Source organism: Macadamia integrifolia, chromosome 14 (genome assembly GCF_013358625.1).
Source record: "Macadamia integrifolia cultivar HAES 741 chromosome 14, SCU_Mint_v3, whole genome shotgun sequence".
Taxonomy (NCBI): domain Eukaryota; kingdom Viridiplantae; phylum Streptophyta; class Magnoliopsida; order Proteales; family Proteaceae; genus Macadamia; species Macadamia integrifolia.
The window spans coordinates 15,066,905-15,088,192 of NC_056570.1; the positions used below are offsets into that span (position 1 = coordinate 15,066,905).

The 21,288-nt window shown below is 37.8% G+C and overlaps 1 protein-coding gene across 3 annotated transcripts in view; it reads right to left on the minus strand.

Annotated features, from left to right (window-relative positions):
- Positions 1 to 2,958: 2,958 nt before the first annotated feature.
- Positions 2,959 to 21,288, minus strand: part of LOC122061690 (DEAD-box ATP-dependent RNA helicase FANCM) — a 33,291-nt gene continuing 14,961 nt past the window's right edge. For all 3 annotated transcript variants that reach the window (XM_042625106.1, XM_042625108.1, XM_042625107.1), the window contains 13 exons: positions 19,564 to 19,757; positions 19,139 to 19,269; positions 15,760 to 15,820; positions 15,598 to 15,668; positions 11,536 to 11,585; positions 11,300 to 11,465; positions 10,974 to 11,101; positions 10,560 to 10,892; positions 10,408 to 10,474; positions 7,466 to 8,746; positions 7,138 to 7,192; positions 6,806 to 6,952; positions 2,959 to 3,998 (listed from right to left, as the gene is read on the minus strand). In XM_042625106.1, coding sequence (XP_042481040.1) covers positions 3,401 to 3,998; positions 6,806 to 6,952; positions 7,138 to 7,192; positions 7,466 to 8,746; positions 10,408 to 10,474; positions 10,560 to 10,892; positions 10,974 to 11,101; positions 11,300 to 11,465; positions 11,536 to 11,585; positions 15,598 to 15,668; positions 15,760 to 15,820; positions 19,139 to 19,269; positions 19,564 to 19,757 — 3,282 coding nt within the window. In that variant the 3' untranslated portion in view covers positions 2,959 to 3,400. The remainder of the gene's footprint in view (positions 3,999 to 6,805; positions 6,953 to 7,137; positions 7,193 to 7,465; positions 8,747 to 10,407; positions 10,475 to 10,559; positions 10,893 to 10,973; positions 11,102 to 11,299; positions 11,466 to 11,535; positions 11,586 to 15,597; positions 15,669 to 15,759; positions 15,821 to 19,138; positions 19,270 to 19,563; positions 19,758 to 21,288) is intronic.

Consider the following 21,288-nt stretch of genomic DNA (forward strand, 5'->3'; position numbering starts at 1 on the left):
CTCTCTCTCTCTCTCTCTCTCTCTCTCTCTCTCTTAGCTCTTGGTAAAAAGGGTGCTAGATTGGATATATATATATATATATATATTTTTTTTACCAAAAGAAAAAATATTTATATATATACACGTCATCATGAATCTCAGTTTTGGATTGTACCTTTTAAACTATGTATGGACTCATAATCTCACTTCATAGAAGTGAGATGCCATACATGTTCAGCCGAGAAGGGTGGATGATCTCAAAGGTGAGGTTCCGGCGGAGGAGCCGCCATAAAGGACCATAACTAGCAGAGTTAATGGCTCGTTGCTTGCCAAGCGGGGAATGGCTAGAGGGACGATCGGCGAAGCTGGATCCATTCTCGATAAGTGCCTGATGGGCGACGGAAGGGCTTCTAATGAAGATGTTGGGGCAAGAGCTGATAGGGAGAGAAACTATAGAGCCCTACTTAGCATGGAGGTTGCGAAGGATGGGGTTGAGATTAAATAAGTTCTTAGGGAGCCATAGGAAGTTTCCAATGATAGGTACTTGTTAGAACTACTTATGGGTTCGAATCCGAAACCATAGTTGACGAAATCCCACGGAGAAACAAGAACATGAAGTCTAATAGAAATCATAGAGGATCAATTTATACTTTTCACCGGGATGCTGAAGACGATCGATGTTGTTCTTCACAGTTTCCCTCTCTTGGCTATGGATCTTCTGTAGCCCCTTAAGCCACCTTGGTTCTCTCACTGTAGTGGTAAAGTGAGGAAGAGTGAATAATGGTTGTAGGTGCATAAAACCCGGTAATTATAATATTATCAGCATATCCTTAAAATGGACTGAATCGGTTCATGCAACTTGACTCTCACTCATTTAATTAACCCGAATAATTAATTAAACTTATAAATCTAACAGTACTGTCCAAGGACTAGGTGGGTTTTCGGGTTTTGTGTTGTGTGAGAGAAAATCACGGAGAGGTTTGAGGGCAGCACAGAGGCATAGGGTGTTTAGGAGAATGAACCAAGTCTCCATATGTGAGAGATGCTTGGAGGTATTCGGAGGGAGTACTTGAAGTTTGGACATTTGAGGGAAGCAATCGATGGTACAGTAGGTATCTGGTATGTGGTTTATGGGTCTGGGTACAAGGTACAATGCGGGTAGTGAATCTTTTGATGTAGGGGTCAAGGGAAGCGATCGTTCTTTTACAATGAGAGAGAGAGAGAGAGAGAGAGAGAGAGAGATGGTGGAGAATGGTAAGTTTTTCCAAATGAACTCAGGAGAGCTTGACCTTATACATTTATATATGATAGTTGTAGACTCGGGTTTTACTATCTGCAACCCTTACTCACAGTCAAAGAAATAGGATAATTCACGTTTCCTTTTTGGTTCACAAATATCTTCCTAGATTATAGTATTTAAAAAATATCGTTCAAGATTCTATTTCTTTGAGGACAACTCGGGCAGCAGCTAAGTTTTGTTCATTATTCAGATGATATGCAGAGATATTGAGATTACTCGGGAGGCCGGTAGTCCCCGAGGCCTTCTTTGGTTTAGCGCATGACAATTTGATCTTTAGAAGATAAATTTCTACTGTCAATGAAACAAATGAACCACAAGACGTAGGAAAGAAGATAGGCACAAGTTTTCATTCACACCAGTGGTGACGAGGTTGAGGGAAACTCGGTCCAAGAATTTATGTATCAGGTTTTTTTTTTTTTTAATTGTAAATTATAATTTGTGACGAAAGTGGGTTACAAATGAGTTGTGACTAATTTTAACATATCCTTTTGCTAACACCCTCCTTGGTGGAAGTTAAGACAGAATTGTAATTTCATAATTTAAATTTAAATGATTAAAAAACTGAGAACTTTTAATAAGAATAATTGGTAAATAGTAAGCACGGATTCTGAATTACAAATTTTCAGAAACTGTGGAGTGGAAATGGGCCAAATAATTTTACTAGTCGGGGACCAAACCCTCCTCGCAAAGAAGCTAGCAAAACTATTTCCTTTCTTTGGAATAAAAGAGGTACTGATCCTAAATTAGATGTCGGTTGAGTAATATCTTAGATATTAGGAACCAATGATATTGGTAGGTTGACGCATTAGCCAATGAGGGTAGAGATCAGAACTTTGTTGACCAATTCAACAGCTTGATGGTCCAAACTATCTTCTATAAGAATACCCGACTGAATCACCATCGCTTCACTCATTAGAATGGTTGAGAACATAGCCAGTTCAAAGGCAGCATGGTTAGGAAAATCTGATTTATCACTATATGAGAAAAATTAAGCAGATAACGAATTCTCAAGGGGCTCTCAGAACCCTGACAATTCCAACTAAGGAATTCCATTATTGCCCATAGAACTGATAATTCCCAGCTTCCACGGGTTCTAGTGATAAAAAATTACCAGACAAATTAATGGTTTGATTTGAGGATTGTTCGGATGAGGTACTTGCTGATCAGTGAGTTCGACAATATCTTCAAAACCGGTCAAGAATTCGAGACAAATGCAGTTGACCTTCAAAAGTTCAGGCACAAAAGGTCATCTAGATCTTTGCATCTGAGACACCAGAAGGCAAAATGATCCCACACAACAAAGAAGTCTTCATGCAGATCTCTATACTAATCAGCAAAAATTTGCAAATTCCACTCTAACCTGGAAGCGAAACTGAAGTATGAGAAGATCTGAACCATGGTCTTTGACTCCTTGGCCTGCAATGATGGAATCAGCAATAAGGAATAGAACAAAGAAATAGAGATTATGTGACTTTGCAAACCTAACCTTGGCAGTGGACCATTTAGGATCTCAGATGAAAATTTTCAGGTAGGACCATTTCAACCCCTAAGTTAGCTACAAGTTACCAAAAAGTATGGATGATATAACTTGGGTTACATTAGATTTTGCCCTCTACTCTGAAACTCTGCCAGACCTTTACTTCTCAGTTCTTTCTCCCTCACACTAGAAGAAATGGATATAAATAAAGTATAAAACATAATTTCTGATTCAAACTGTACAAAGTCCAACTATACAAAAGGTTTGGCCGAATTGACCAATTGAAACTTTCTTTACAATTTGCTTTCTATAACTTTGTACCTATGATACAACTGATGCTATAAATTACATATACAGTGAATATATTTCTCAATTGCTCCACACTGCCATCCATTATACACCATAAATACAATATTGCACCACTAAGAAGCTCATCCCATCACTTAAGTGAACTCCATGGATTATTGATCTCGACTTGATGCAATTCCTTTCTTGACAATATGCAGCACCAATCTTTTCAGATGTTCTTAAGACAGCAGTATTCAATGTTATGATAGTCACTTCGTTTACAAGTTCAAAATGCCATTCCCCGGTCATATCCTTGCCGTGTCTCAGCAGCATGAATTCCATTTGTATCACAGCCATCATATTCCAAGATCAAATGATGGAGAATTCAGATTCTGACCTTCCTCAATGCATGGATTGAGATCAACCATTTGTCTACCCTCTATTGGAACCTCGGGCTTTAACTGCAGAAGTTTGGAAGCCTGTGCCTCCATTTCATCAAAATCAAGACCCTCATAAAATTGATCATCATCAAAGGCATCTCCGTTTGTATTATCTCTCAAAGCTTGAACGTCAAGAGATGTAGTGCCAGTGGCTAATGATTGAAACAATCCTTCCTGCCGTAAGCAACTTTTAGGAACAGAACCAACTTGGATAAAACTTAGTTTTCGTTTTCTCCTCTCTATCTTGCTTTCTTCTCTTTGCATGCTGTCCGTTTCACCGTGCACAGTCACTAAGGAATTCTTCTCTAAGCCCATCTGATAAGAAACAGAATTGCTCCCATCTGACAGATTTCCAGAATATAAGCCAGTTTGAGGAGTCTGCAGCGAATATTTGACCTTTTCCGAAGAACAACTTCCAGAATCAGCCACTCTGGCAGATTGCAACAAGTCAGGACTAAAGTTGGTCAAACGGTCTCGCTGGTTCTCTCTTGGAGATTGGGTGAGCAAAGAACGCCTGTTCCTCAGGATTTTTAAGTTCAGTTATCAGATACAGCACAAATCAGAATAAAACAAGCAACAAGCATCAAAGAAATTATATTAATTAAAAAGACATAAGTAGTTCATGGAAAGAGACATTGAAGGAAAATGGTTGATCTGTAGCAGTATTAGACATAGTTGGCATTGGAGGAGGGAATAATCAAGGCGACACCAACAAAGCATGTCAAGATGCCACCTAGGCAGCCAAGGCGCCTTTCCAGCAAACGGCACCTAGGCGACGCCTTGACAGCTAGGCTATCAGGATTACTGCACTACTACAGTTGCATTAAGCCGCATGTATCTTGGGATAATACAAGAACAAGAAATTAGAACTTTCAGAAATATCTGGTAAGTCATAATTTTGGTTAAATTGTAAAATAGATAACTAAAGACAGCCTTCTTGAGAGTATGGCACTATGATCAGTATGCTACAATAGTGGAAGTACCTTACACCTTCTGAAGAGAATGACAATCCTTAGAAACCCAAAGATTAAAAACAAGATAATCAAAACTAGTCCTACTCCATGAAACAGAGCTTACACATTGAGGTACTTCTTTACCAATTGGTAGAAGTTTGAGAGGGAAAATTTTCCATATGGTCTTCATCGACCGGAAGAAAGAATACGGTATAATATAATGGAAATTCTAGGCCTTGGAAGGAAGTCACTACAGGTTGATTGGAAATTGAATTTAACCATGCACATAAAAAGAAATCTCAAATAAAAAAATACATGAATTTGGACTCTAGTCAAACCAGTAAAATATGACTTACAAAAAACATATACCTAAGACATCCATTTAGAAATATTGGCTCAATTATTTATAAAGCAGGTTCTGTGCATGCAATTAGAGTCGGGTGGATGATGTCAGTATGCACTTCTGGAGTAGTCAATTGAAATAGGCCATGTTATGACAGTCACAACTAAGCATTCAATTGTCAGCACTGCATGACAGCTCATTGAAAGACTCTGTGGAGATCTAAAACAAATACTAAAGGATATCTATCAAGATTTCAGTGCTTGCATGTCAAAACAATCAAGAATTAAAGAAATTATATTGTTTACTACTTTTAGTATATACTTAGAATAATATTATCGGTTATAGATATTACATGTTTTAATTAATGGGTGTTATATTATAGGTTATAGATATTACATTTTCTAATTACTGGGTGTTACAACAAAGATCGATAACAGAATGTAAACAGATATGGCAGGCCACATCCCAGCCAGCTTAAAAAACTCCTTCTGCCCTTAAATTTTTGGTTAGGAAGTGACTGGGATTTGATACCATGCCTGCAGGACAACACCCACTGACTTTACAAGGAGACCATGCCAGTACCTTCAAAGTCTATCATTGTCAGCCCATGACCCTTACCAATTACGTTAATGCTTTACTTATTTAAAATTAAAGAATCCCACATAGATAGCAACAAAGACAGCAAATTGCCTTGGTAAAGCCCCTACCATGAAACTCCATGGTCATAGAGCCACTCCAAACCAATCTTGCATATCAACCTTCCCTACCTTCTCTAATCCACGAATCAATGCATTTGACTCAATGATCACTAATGAGACCCTTCACCACAAGTGCAGCTTGGTTAGCACCCGCAATATTCCCCAAACCTTCACAAGCTTCCATCTAAAGTATCACCGCGAACAGACAAATTCTGACCAAAGAGGGGGGCATTTAGGAACTAGGGTCAAGTCGGACTCAAAATATGGCCAAAATGTGTATACTTTATGATGAAGACACTATACTTTATGATGAAGACACTCACCCTAAATTGGTTATGCTCTAGAAATCCATCTTCAAAAAATTGGGTTAAATTAGTGAGCATAGTTATCCATTTGTATTATAACAAATTTCCCATTAATCCTTGACCTTGTGTACCTGTGTTTTGAATGGCTGTTTGTTTTCCAAGATATCAAATTATCCCTGTAAATATGAAATTGATCGATGATTTGTTCACCACTCTTCAAAGAACCCCTAGCAGCATCTGTGCAGGTAACATCTTGAAGAGAATACCCAAGTTCAGGTATCTCATCAGACATTCTAAAATGTAAATCTCTTCAAACTCTTAACACCAAAGAGTTTCTTCATTTCCAACCATTCATGCCCTTGAAGTTTTGGATACAAGTTTACAGTTTAGTCCAATGTCTGAACTACTCAGTCATGCAAAATTCAGATTTCACGGTGATACTCAACTCAACTAAGCCTTCCCCCAAATAAATAGGGTTGGCTACATGAATCCTGTTTTTCTCTATTGTTGAAGCTAAGGCATCCTTATCTTTATCACTACTTATTCCCAGGTAATCTTTGGCCTGCCCTTTGTTCTTTTAGGTTGTCTAATATTTCAGAGAGAGAGAGAGAGAGAGAGAACATACCAAATAGAAATCAAAACATATCTACCTGTACCTTTTTCTGCTACTTTCACCAATCATGCACATGATGATCACTTTCTCAGTTTCACAAAAAAACAACACCATTTGAGCTGCTTTTGCCTCCTGGAAATGGTGATTTATTTTTTGAATATTTTCTGCAAAGCAATTACATGTTACTTGTAACCCCTAAGTTTCATGTCTAAGGGCTCTGATTATCTGCTCTCTCTTACAAGGTAGGTCATGTTTACTTCAAATTTTAATTGAAACAGATACCAATTCCTTACTAACAATTCATACAAGAGACAATTGACTGCAAAGAAGTGGAAAATTAATAAACCAAGGACAAGATCAATAGCATAATATTACTATATTAGAAGAAAGTTCTCCTTTCTTTTCTGACCTGTAAATTGCCATCATATCAACTCCAGCAGCTGCTTGAGTACTTCCAGCAGTAGGATTTATTCTATCATCTATGAAACTATCATCATATGAACTGTTGTCTCTATCATCCTCTTCATCATCAGATACTTCTACTTCTGAAGATACCCTGAGAAGAACCAAATTCAAAGAAGTCATTGGAATTTTTGTTATGTCCGTCTCCCCTAGCCTCAACACACCATACCAGAAACTCCCAGACAATTCCATTCAGAATGAACAAAGCAAATAAAAGCAAAAGCAAATATCTTGTTTGACAGAATGAAAAATCATATAAACAAGCAACAATGATCTTACTCAGCTTCCTCCTCGATAAAGTCTTTGGCATGGGTGAATGAAACTTTCTGCTTACCTGGATGCAGTAACAACAGCTCAGTGATGCCAATAAGATCAAGACATAATATCTACTTCAATGGAAGTAACAGCCATTAGACTAATTCAAATTTCAAGAACTATCATTATCAGGACTCCAGCTCAGAGATAAACGAAATGGGCTACTTGGTTGGAGAAGGATAAAACTAGAAGACCTATATCATCTTTCTTGAGCAGCATCTGAAATATAATATTCCACCAAAATGAAGCACTATGTTTAAACACAGTAATTGACGCAAGAAATCGTTATTACCTCTGATGTGCTTCGGTGGGCTAGATTTGCTAAAGGACCTGCCAAGGTTCTTTATAGGTCCTTTGTAATTTTCTTTCATAGCTTTGGAAGGCTTCTTTCCTCCAAAGTCCCCAAACTTGCGCAACCTTTTAAACTTGCGTGTTTGCTGAACATCCTTTGATGCCTCTCCAGAACTCAAGCGCCAATCTTTACTACAACTGCTGTTGGTTAGATTAACTAACGGAGTATGAATTGCCTCGTTGACTGGAGAACCTGACGTGCATCCTTCGGCATTGGCACTATTTCTCATTGTGCATAATGGAGTTTGAATTTTTCCATCAGATGACGAAGCAGCGACATATGCTTTCAAATTGGGACCATTGTCCATCTTGACATTTCCATTCCCATCAAAATTTAAACTTTTTGATGAGATGTCAGTACATAATTTGGCTGGGGAAACACATTCCGGAGACAAAAAGTTATTCTTTCTCCCTTCACAATTAGATTTCTTCGCAGAGAGAACAGTACAATTTTTAACAGTCTTCCCAGCTACATCTGGAGAACACTTAGGATGTGCACAACAGAATTCATCCTCACATTGGAAACTTACACAAACCGTATGCTCTTTTGGATGGGAATAGTTACTAGTCTCACCAATAGGAGACTCTGGAACAAGCCCTCTCTCCATCAAATTAGTAAGTCGGGGACTCAGCTCCACATCCTTGCAATCACTTGCGGACTCATTAGCAAACAATGTTGGTGGTCTATTTGCCGTATCTGGTGTCACAAGAGTGCTGTCTTCTGAATTTACCACAAACATTCTGTATGGTTTCGGTGTCCTCAACACAGTGCTCTCTAATCCATGCAGTGAGTTTTCCCGACGATCATTACAGTTTCCCAAACAGGAATTTAGCACAGAATCATGGTTTTTGCATCGAGTCTCAGCAGAGTTTATCAAGTTTGGTTTGGTCTGGATATGTGTTTCACTGTGATCACCAGAAGATATCATAGGAAAGGGATCTTGCTTCATGCATCTCAATAGGTCTTTGCTATCTGATTTAACAGTCTCATTAGATTTTCTAGCCAAAGGAAGCACAGGGACAGACGCAATCAGGACCCTCCCATGGGCACCAATAGATACAAAATCTGCTGCAAATAAGAAGCAGTGAGGAGGATGTTTCTGGGTTAAAGAATCTGGTTCATAAATCTCCTCCTTACTCCTTGTGGTTCCCTGAGGGGAAGCTTCATGAGAAATATCTCTCTGTATGTTTGCCTCTGGATAGATCTGGATGCTAATCGAATCTGTAGATGCATGTGGAATTTTCAGTTATTAGAAGTTAAGCAGCTATGAAAGGAATATAAGTTGAGAATTATCATTCGTAGTTGCAAGATTAGTATGGCATGTCAATATGTATTAGGATGTAACAATTTTAAACTTCCCAGAGCCTAATGAGTATATAACCATTGGTTTTGCCCAGATGAAAAGCCCCAATTTACGGATTGGTTTCTTGGATCACTACCCAATTTGATTAGTAGTCTACGGATCACCAAAAGGGCCACAGTGAAAAGAGTAACTAGCTTCTGGTCTAGGCCCCAGAGCCATAGTTGTCGCATCGTCTAAGTGACCCAAGTCGATCGAGGGGGCTGGGAGGAGAGGGTAACAGTGGCAGGGGCCACTGGAAGGTGGTTGGGCATGGAGGACAGGGGAGGCTCAAGAGGATGTTAAATCAGGCTATTTCTTCATTTTTAATAATATTTCAAATGCTTCTATTGGATGATGTATTTTTCAGTACTTAAGAATGTGTGGAAAATGGTTATATGAGAGAAGGATACAGTAGGCTACAACATACACTAGCAACCTAGGGGCCCAAGCCAAACTACAATTTTTTGTGTTTTTTTTCTCCCCAATCTAATGATTTGAATGTGTTATCATGCTTAAATATGCTTTCCCTAAAGTTTGAAGGCAAAATTTTAACGTATTGAAAACCGAAATGCAATATTCTTTTTCTTTTCTTTTCTTTTTTATTTGCTCCTTTTTTCTGCCAAAATGTACAAAATCTCGACCAAAAATTCAATATTTTGCGAAATATTTTGGTTTCAACCTTGGTCAAAACCCTGGTCGTAATCGATATTTTGAACCTTACTCATTTAGGCACGTCTAGCTTGCTAAGCACCTGGCCACTGCCTTGGCTCACCTTGTCGCCATGATAACAATGGTTTAAAGAGTCGAGATTTTCATTTTTATCTTATCATCCTTGGGATAATTACTGCCTGCAAATAAGCTTAATACTTTTATTTCAGTATCATGTGTGTGGTTGCTAGATACATGATTATCCCAGGAAAGCCCATCGTATTCTTATTTCAAACCCCTAACCATCCATAAACAATTAGAAATCATGCTATGTTTAGAAAACCCCAGAAACCAACTAAAGAAATGTTTTTAGCATACAAGGCTTGTAGTTTGCTTTTTTAACCCCGCTTCCACATATAGGGCAATGATAATCATCCATACATCTCTAGTATCTCAACCATACCCAAGCAGATTGATATAGGATTATTTCAAAGCTAAACCAATTCCAAAAGAAATGGACTAATGGGACCGGCAGGAACCAAATATATCAATCCATTTTATAAAATTTGAAGCAACTTGAACAAATAACACAAGCAGAATCAATTTGTGCAATTCCAGGATCAATCAATTATCTGACCATTCTTTAGCAGCATTTCAACAATTTCAATATAATTTCAAGAATAAAATCAATATCCAAACCAGATAGCAAAACAGCAGAACATGACTATTAGAGAAAAGCTACCAATATTTTATCACAACTATGGCAAAAGAAACCTTCCCGATATACTAAGAAATAAATCATAAATTCCTCCCCTTAATTAAGCTGAGATAACTTTCCCAATCGCAAGTTTGAGCTAGGCAAGAATTTTTATCAGTTAATGAATGGTGATACCTTTCCCATCCTTGTCATATTCTGTAACATTGTCAGCTTCCAACCCTTGACATGGAGAGACTGCACCCTAAACCAAATGAAAATACACAATTATATGAAAATCCTTGAAATACATTGAAGAAAAATGGCTCTATAGAAAATAGATCCTCAACCTCATCCAAAGGGGTTTTGATATCCTTTGAAAGTGACAGCCCTCTTAAATGTTGCATGGCATCAATCAGCATCCCTGTTCTGGATGAGTGCATTATTCTATTCATTGGGGAAGGAAATGCCTGGAAGTTGGGAAAAGCGATAAGTGATGGTCTCCATGTACCCTCTGTCGAAGCATCGAAGTGCTTTGCAATTAATTCAGCCTCAGCATCTGAGATTTTGTGTATAAATGAGGAGCTGTGCTCAGGATCATCTTTCACATTCCTTCCACGAGGAACATATTGTTCAATTGAGAATTCAACAAACTGAACTTCTGGTTTGCAAATATGCGGAATCTAAAACAAGAAATGATTTTAACTTTATAAACGCAAGAATATTAAATCAAAAAAAGAAAAAGAGGAACCTTGTGTAGTTACCATCCTGGGACTGGAATGGAAATCGAAACAGTGCATCCCCCCATTACGCATGTGTTTCCTTACAGCCTTGCCGCTAGCTTTCTTTCGCAAGTATCCCTTCAGTTCTGATCCTTCGCAAGCTAAAACTAGTGCCACTTGTCAAGGAAGCTAATATTAAGAAGCATAAAAGAAATCCCATGTGAGAGTTGATGTCTGATTTTTTTTCTTTCCCACTTCTTGTGGGGAGAGGAACACAACCAAAAAGGAAGTTAATTGTATGTCCATGCTCATCAATTTTCAGTATTCCATTCCAGAGGAAAGCGTGCAACTTTCAGCCAAAAGGATATCAACTCTTCCATCTTGTTTCCTTCCTGTCCTACCCATGCGCTGGATCATTCTCAAAGGTGAGATATTGGCATCAAAGCATATTACAAGATCAACTTCCATGATATCAAGACCTTCTTCACCAATTGATGTCGCAACAATTACATTGTATCCACCAGCACGGAATTTCTGCATGTGAATAATGAAGCAACTTTACACAGGTATAAATAAGAAATAGAAACAAGGATTACAAGGTTACCTGTAAAACAGCCTGTTGTACTTTCTGTGTCTGCCCTTTCAAAGCCTTTCCTGTTAAAATTTTAAACAATAAGAAACTTCACTTTTTGAGACTGAACAATATTCCCTTCAATTCTTCTCACACAACTATTTTTCATCATAAAAAAATTAAAAATAAGTGGGAGAAATGGTTAATGAATTTGTGAATTCTATCAGAGGCTATATGTACAAAAGATTTGTTGATAGATACAAAATATATCACAAAATGTATAAAATATGGCCAATATCTTGGATTGACGTCACATTTTCCCATAATGTATGATACTTGGGGCATTACTTTTTGTGACACTATACCAAACCTGTAAAACAGTAACTATAAGAGAGAGGAAGAAGAAAGAGAGCAGTGAAAAAAGATGGAGAAGAGAGGGGGAGCTAGAACCACGATAGGAATTGATTGTGTTCTATCATGGTCTAGCTTTGTATATTACATCAAGTGATCAAATCTTAATAGGAAACCTATTGAGAGTCTAAGTCTAACTACAATAGAAGTAAATAACTAAAAGGAAAATAATAAACTAATTACAACTGAACATTATCCGAAGACAACTGCTAACTCAATTGGTCTGTGCTTGCCAATAGAGTGCAGAATCTCACGAGATCATGGGTTCCACTCTCCTGCCTTCACCTTGTGCCTTAAAGGCACCCCTTTCACTCCCCTCCCCTCCCCTCCCCTCCCTCTCTAGTAGTTGTAGTCAAAGTCCCATGGAGTAATGTAGAACTAAAATCACAAGTGATCCTAATCGTAGGCAAGATCTGAAATTCTGGCTGAATAGAGAAGATGTCCTCCAAAGGCTTAGTTCTAACTCTCAAACAGTCTCTCACAGCAAACAAATAAAAGGAAAATAAGAAAAGAAAGAGAATTCGATGGAGGGTTGAGAAGAGAAAAGAAGAACTAGGGAATGGACATCTCACCCCTCAGGTTTAAGCATCTACCTAGGGCATCTCACACAACTGTATCTCACAACACAACAACATAAGCCATCTTTCTTTTTTTTCATTAATAAATTCGTGTTCAATGTTGTAGTCCCTTACAAACTTATATAGAAGATTCAAAACTAACTCAAACCTTAAAAAGGAAAGGCCTAACCCAATCCTTAACTAATTGAGAAACCTAAACTAAGTAGAAAACTGAAATAACAAATGAAATAGACTCAAAACAGGACTCTAACTAAACTAATGAATTAAATCCCACTTTCCTACTTTCTACCCATATTTTAAGCCCATCAAAGTAGCCCATTACAAAGAAAACCCATGGTATCAAAGGCCCAACACATACATAACCCAACCTAAGGCTTATTTGCAATAAAATAAGCCCATTAAGTAACTTATCTACATTATGGAGCATGACGGATAAGTAGATCCAAAAAAAAAAAACCATCCCACGGTATCCCACGGAACATTATCCTACAATACACTTTAACATTACCCCTCATGCTGGAGTATATATATCTCTCGAACCCAGCTTGGAACAACCACTATGAAACACAGGTCTAAACAATTCCTTAGTGAACATACGCCAAGTTAATCGCTTGAGTTGACAAACGGAGTGGAAGAAATCAGCTTTTGCATAACTGCATTTCTCAGAAAATGATAATCAACTTAAATATGCTTAAGCCCTCTCATAGAAAACTGGATTATTGACAATATAAATCGCAGCTTGATTATCACAATACATCTTCATAGGTGTAGCAACTGAGAACCACCAACTCCAAAATGAGAGATTCCAGCCACATCATTTCAGTTGTCATATGTGTCATATTGTTGTGCTCAGCTTCTGCAATTGACTAAGCCACTTTAGTTTGCTTCTTACTCCTCCATGTAACAAGATTTCCACCAACAACCATACAACACCCAGTAGCAGATTTACGATCAGTATCAGCATCAGCCCAATCAGCATCAAAGTAACCTATAATATCCATATGACCACGACGCCAATAAAAAAGACCTTTCTCGGGAGCACCGTTCCCACAGAAAATGGAATAGAATGTCAGATAATGGTTTAATAAATAAGCTTTCCAACAAGTTGTTTGTATTAATGTTTGTCTACAAATTATGTCTTCACACACTCCAAGCTTCAAATGAGGATCCAGAGGAGTATCCACAAGCTTAGAACCCAACATCCCAGTCTCAAATAGAAGATCAAGTACATACTTCTTCTAAGAGAGACTAACACCTTTTGTACTACGAACAACTTCAATACCCAAGAAACATCTAAGCATAAGGCTTAGTTTGTTGTTGTTGATGTTGTTGTTGTTGTTGTTGTGTTCCAGAAATGAATTCAATCCCAGATTCATCTTTTTCTTCGGATCTCTGCTAAAATCTGAAAATTCTTGCAAAACTGTTTGATCTATCATATTTGTTTCATTGGACTCACCAATAATTAGAGGGTTGGTTTAGCCTTATCTGATCCCTACCTTAAATATTTGATGACAGAGTGAAACTCCTTTTCTATTGTTCCTAGTTTCTCCTTATATTCAGCATATCCTGTGACACACTGACACCCAAGAATATGGCAAGTATCAGACCCGCTTGGGAGATCGGTGAGGTGTCCCCACCAAGAATATAGAAAGTACCAAGGGGTTTGGGAAATCGGTGAGTGTGTGCAAACTTTAGTCCTACATCGCCTAGGGGAGATTACTAGGCTAGTTGATAACATCTACCCTCCTTAACATGGCACAACGTGTTTTAAAGCCTTGAGGTCCATGGGCCAAAGAGGACAATATTGTGCAAGGTTAATGGGGCCGGGGCGTTGCATATCCCCCACCACATTTTGTACATGTCTCCAATACCCAATGGGAGAATTGCAATCTGGTTTATGGTTTTCACTTACTACTGCATTTGAATCTTCCTTCTGGAATCAAGATCAGATCTTTTATTTTATTCTAATGGTCCATTACGACAGGCCTAAGGTAGGTTCTTTGACACCTGCCTGCATTACTGCATTACTACATTACTAATTATACTAGTTTCCTCAAAATATTGACCCTAAATTACCCATCCATACAACTTCTTACTTCCTGCATACGTCGTGTCATTGTGGTTTCTTTATATCCCACCCCATCCCTCAAGGAAACATCATTTATATATTTCCTTAGTTGCTTAAAAGATCCTGCATTAGTTTAATATCAAAGCAAAACTTGTAATGATGATTGAATCTTGGACAAAGTTCAGGAAACTAAATATAGTTCTGATTATTAAAAATATAAAGATGATATTATTTCTGAGACATGGCAGGATCTTGATGTGGCAAAAGCATTCAACCAAAATCAATGTGGGTATTAAGAAAAGGATCATAGTGTTACATCCTAGAGTTGGACATGAATCTGTCTAATTTACTGTTAGTCAGGGTCAATATTAGCATGTCAGTTTAAGTCAGAGACTAGTTCTGAGTCAGATATCAGATAGGATTATAAATAGGTTTACTACCAAAATGATATTATAATTAGAAACCTGGCCCCAGGGAAACCAGGAAAGCTCGAAATTTTTCCAACATCAAACCATTCAACATACTTTCACAATTTCAGCTTTCATACATTCTTCAAATAAAAGCTTACAGCAGAATTCTAAATTTACAATCTGAAAAAACAAGGCAAATAAAGAAGATTCATGATAATGCATTAAGTGGAAAAAAAAAAATGGTACTGTTAAGTCTCAATTCAATGAGAGGCTCTTTTTAATCACTTGATTGTCGTGAAAAGAGACTTCTGCCATTGGAAGGTGAGGTTTAAAGTTGATTTCATTGTAGCCTCTCAAAAAACTGTATGATTGTACACAAAACCATGAAATAAGCTCTCAGATTACAAGGGTCCATAATACAAAGAGGCACCTTTTCAACTTCTGGATTGCTGTCAAGAGGGGAATCTTTCCAATGCAAGGTCAAGTGTAAGTCAAGTGGTTTCATGAGGATTACAGTTAACATTAATTGTGCCTCGCTGCGACTAGGTTGAGCTGCTGAAATTCAGTATATACTAAAAGTGCCAATTTGTAGCAAGGAGATAAGTTGTAGGAAAAAATTATATCAAACCTGAGCTTTGACCAATAAATTCCGTAGCTTTGATTAACTCCCCGATCTTTGACAGAGAATCCATTATGTCCCTAAATGATTTCAAATGTAATTAAGCTGAAGCTCCTGGACTCCTATTAAAACCGTGGTTCATGCTTTATTGGGTTTATAAAAATATTTCACCTGACACTTCCCCTGAAATTTGAGAATATGATCACTCTTGATTTCTTTGGATCATTGGATTCTGCTACCAAATACCCATATAGCCAATCAGGGGAAGGAAGACAAAGTCAAACAACATCAAGAAAACATAAGATCCAAAAACAAAAATGATCATATAATTTATTGTTTTGAAAATGTAATCAAATTGAACTTTTCTAACAGACAGAAGGGAGGGAGAACCAATTACGGTTCAACACCTTGTAAGATAAATTTCACCAATAAATAGACTGCCTTAAGTTTCAAATTTCAAATAACCATGACCAAAACCTGTAATACTATACCAAATACAATGGCACCAAATTGAGCAATTTTAATGGATAAAAAGAAAGTAAGAATCAAAATGATTTTTCTGAGAATAAAAGAACATGTGCAGACTGATCAATGTTTGAAAGAAGAAAGTGGGTCCAGATGCGACGTAACAATGAAAATTTACTACATAAATGCATTTATTATATTTTTTGGTATGCATTTCTCCTTCCACTAGTCGAAGCAGAATCAGAAAAGTTCAGTATTAATGTCTAATAAGCACCAATTAAAAATTAGTGTGTACATTTTGGTGCTTAAACACCTATTGTTTTAGCTCCCTCCAATCACTTCCCTTTCGTCTCAACTTCGTTGCTCTTCCACTACTCCCCACACTTGCTTCCCGTAGTTGGTATAGCTCATCATCTAACAGCCTCGAACAAACCACATCCCTATGATGGATCCACAATTTCCAACAGTTTGGATTTTCCCTCAGCCACACCAAAATCTTCTATATTCCTTCATTGTACTTGTCTATAAGAAAATGTCAGAATCTTACATGTGCCCAATTTCTGAAGCCTTCTATTTTGTACTTTACCTGATTTAAGCAGTTTGGGGCCGTTGGGATGCCTACAATTTTTCATAGTCAAGGAGGACCAGCAGAGAACATAACTAACAATTTCCTCCTTTTTTTTAGAAGCCTTGGGTCCCATCTCCACCACTGGAAGAAATGAACAAGGAGCAACAGCATTCACTGCCCAATTCACTTTTTGGCCTAAATATTCCCTTCAAAGTATAATATCAATCTTTTACGGTCTACCTTTTCCTATGGCAGAGTACTACTGCAGATGACAAATTATTTGGTGTGAAATTTTTTCCTCTCTTTTTTTTATTTTTTTATTTTTTATTTTTGGGTGGCTGGGTGGTGGGTGGGGGTGGGGTGTGGGGACGTGGGGTTGATTTTGATGGAGCAAAATTATGCAAAACCACTGCCCTATTTGCAAGATGATGCTGAGATAACAGCTCACCTTCTCAATTTCCATAGTTTGCAATTATGGCACTGTTTTATGGCTTCCCTTGCAGTAAACATACATGATACGTCATTTACTGATGATCTCGCAATACTTTCACAAAGAATAGTAGAATTCGGATCTTCTGCCTTAGACAGTCCAACGCTTGGTTCAAATGTCTTTCTTGCCGTGAAAGCAACCGGGTTGCCAATTGGCTGGCTAATTTGGCACGTGAAGCTTCTAGAAATGGTTTGTTCCATGCTAATCAGAATCTCCCAAGGGCTTTGAATATGATTATTCGAGAAGCCAAAGCTGGTATGCAATGTTCAGACAGTAATTCCTTTTTGGTTTTTTGTATGGATTTCTGGTGTTGGGTTTCTAGTGAGTGTGAGGGAGTGTTTATTATCTTCAGGGCTGGGGTAAGGTGGGCTATGTCTCCCCATTGCAACCCTTTTATGATTTCTTAACTCTTAATAATATTTTAGGGGATAGCCTGGGTCCCAGATAATATTCGAGTTTAAAAAAAAAAAAAAAAGCGCTTAGTTAGGCAGGAGAAAAATATAAACTGACATAGAAAAAGAGAATGGTTCCATGAAGGCACCCAAAGATTGCATAAGGAGTTTACTTTTACTTTCAAAAGCTTGCCTTGGAGTTAAGAGATTATATTACTTATATCAAGCTATAATATAGCCTTCACCTGACGTTGAAATTGAGGAGCAATGAGACTGGAGGAGATGAACATCGAGTTCCACTAGCATAACATGCTCACCAATAAAAAAAAGGATGAAGGCTAACACAGATGATTCAATGAAGTAGATGGAGGCTAACACAGAAATTGAGGGTTTTGACGTTTTCAGTTCTCTGGTGAAAGGTATCATATCTTCTAGTTGAGAAGGTTGTGGTTTCTCTCTTTTACAAGGATCAGGATCTGGATGCGTATTTTTTTTTACCTTATTTCTTTGCGGTTCAGAGACATGTCTCTGCCATTTGTAGAATACCACATAGATAAAATATATATATATATATATATTGATATGCAGGGTCTAAACATTTTATGTAAACTGTACAATGCAACAAAGGGAAAAACCTTCAGGATTATTCCATAAATCTACTATCCTATAAAAATTGGTAGAGAAATAATTATTTCAGAACTTTTTTTATGCAGCTGCAGGGATGGGATTCTGTTCATCCCAATAGCCAACTAAATGGCATAACCAGTTGCAAGCCAAAGGGGTGGTGCTACATCAACTTCGTAAAAAGGAGGAAAGCCCAAACAAAGGTAAAATAAAGAGGCAGCCACAATGTGTTTGGACAATCCCCCATTCATGCTATGAGAGGTTATACAGACTCAAGGAGTGTGTCTGAACTGACAAAGAGTACAAATTCCAAATCCTAATTCTGTGTCTCTACAATGCAACACACGTGAGCGCACCCTGCTTTTGTCTTGCAGATCAATTGCACACCTAAATTCTCAATGACAGACTTAAGGTCATGTGGATTAGCTTAGGCCATGAGTGAGGGGTTTCAAAATTGAGTAGGGAATGCAAGGTGATCACCAGGATAAGCCTCACCAACTGCTCATACCAATGGCAATGCCATGTTATTTACCTCAATAGTGCAGCAATCAATCCAGTATTTCTCATTAAGTGAAGAACTTCCTCTTCATCCTCTGTGCCCCTGTATGAAGCTGTCCCTTCATCCCCCTAAAATCCTTGTGAAACTAGTTTAAAGTAAGGAATATATTTGAGCAAGGCCACAATCCAAGCAAAAATTGGTAGGTATGAAACATTAATCACTGACAATTAAACCAGGTTTTAGCTAGTTAAATGCTAGCCTTATCAGCTGCTCCATATAGTTGGCCCTGCAGTGCAAAGTAATGGGACCCAGTATGTAAAACCCACCATCTAAGTCTGTTTGTGTATTTTTCTCCAACAGGCTTAAAAAGAGTATAAACATGTCCTCATGACTCATAATTAACTATGAAATGCATGCAGGGAAAATATAAAGAAAAGGGAGTGATTATATGTCATGCAGATCAAAATAAGAACTTTGATTGATAAATAACAAAATAAGAACAATATTCATACTGAAATGATCGGTCAATATTTCCATCATTTTCACCAATTTGGGATTTGGTGCACCATGAGACAAACTTCGCTCCATTTGGAGTTTCGCCTTCCATATTACTTCATTCTTACTAAGAAGTCTCGCAGAAGCCCTGGAATTTAAAAGGAATAAAAAATAGTTATTACTTGTCACATGAATTCAAAGTATCAGATCATCCGATCGAATCTATGTTATCTTAATAATTTCTTTTCCATCTGGATCACCGATCCAGATTGGTATTGCCCAAAAGCAATCCAGAATATGATACTGATCTTTAAACCTTAAGCCCCACTTGAAAAAAAAATAGAATTAAGCTTTTCAAAACCATGGACATCAACTTAAGGCAAAAGAATGAGCAGCATCGTTTATCAGTGTATAAAGTTTTAAATGAAGGTGAAGCACATACCCCTGTTTCAACTTCTCTTCAAGCATCTCATATGCTGGCCTTATTCCATGGCTTGAAAGTAATTTTCTTATATGGTAAAGAGTAATAAGAACTCCAAAATATCCTTCCACTTCACCATATTTTGTGTGAGGAACAGCTGTTGGAGGTGCTTGACGGAACTTGTCCCTTGAATTAAGTAACTCGCAGGGACTCAACTGTCAATAATTAAGGATGAGTTGCAATAAAATGTAAAAACCTGAAGTTCATAAGAGAATACCATATAAAACTTAATGGAATAGCAGTGTCATCTGAAGATAGGTACTATAGAAGTATATGCACAAGTAAACGATGAGGAAGGGCACCAAGCTGTCTTGAAGTTCTCATCATGTTTTCACCAAACCAATCAACATATTGCTTCACCATATAGTAAAATTACTGGGTCTAGTTATAATGTAATTGTTGACGGCCTCATTATCTTGAAGTGTATCTTATGTTTGGCTGGCATGCCATCAAATGTGCTTATCAGGGGTATTTTAGTATATCCTGTAAAAAAAAGATTCAGAGGAGAATTAAACAAGCTCTCACTCTCTCCTCACATCTTTCCTCTCTTTAATTTGTTCTTCCTCTTCTCCTTACAGAAACCCTAGATAAGAATGTCCATTTAACGATTCGGAACCAGGGCATGCATTGATCCTAGTGTAGCTCCACAACACTCTTCAGCATCTAAGGGGCTCAGAAAGTTAACATATATAAGCATACTGCTAAAACTACAATTCGGAAATCTGTTATGTAGGACTACCATCTCGCAGACCATGATTTTAAGGCATTTCAAATCAAGAGTCTTGAAACATGGCTGAGTATCGAGTTCTTTGCCATTTATTTTTTAAAATACATGAAAAGAGTACCTTCAGAATTAGGTACTCTTATGTAGGTGTGTGGGTCAACCATAGTTGTCAAAATGTCGCCTAGGCGTCCAGGTGCCTTGGTCGACTAGTTGGTGCCGCCTTGTTTTTGTACCCTCTCCACTGCCTTGGGTCGCCCAGCCGCTGTGACAACTATGGAGTCGACTTTATGGGTTCAGATGTATGTGCCAGTTCTATATGTTAGGGGGACTATTTTCATAGTCTTTACTTTTAAGTCGGTTTTGTGTGTAAACCCAGTCTTTGCATTATAATTGCTCTTTGATTAATATAAATAGACTCCCCCACCCCATGGTTTGAGTATTCTGCCCATTACTCTGTGGGCTGTGTTCTCCTCCCTTCCCTCACCTTCTCTTCTTCTCTTCAACGTCTCTCTTATCCTCTCTTCTCTTCTTTTCTTATGACTAGGTACTGATTCAGGTCCTGTTATTGTTACAAGTACAAAGTATCATGAAAATTGTGGTTGAGTTTTTGTTATTCAATCACCTCCTTACAAATTGCAATCTAATCAATTATAAACTATCCTATTATGGTTACCTACTTCTACTCTCAACTCGACTCAACTCAGCCTTATCTCAGCTGAATGGGGTCAACTACATGGATCCTTACCCTCCAATCAGCTTTATTCAAAGTTATAGTTGATGGTTGATACAAGGCCTAAGCTATGCATATCTTTCCTCACCACTTCTCTTAGAGTCATTTTAGGTCTGCCCTTGGCCCTTTTAGCTCTTTCAATCCGAATCAATTCACTCCTTTGCACTAGTGCATCTAAAGGCCTCCATTGCACATGGCCATGCCACATCAAACGACTCTCTCTTAGTTTACC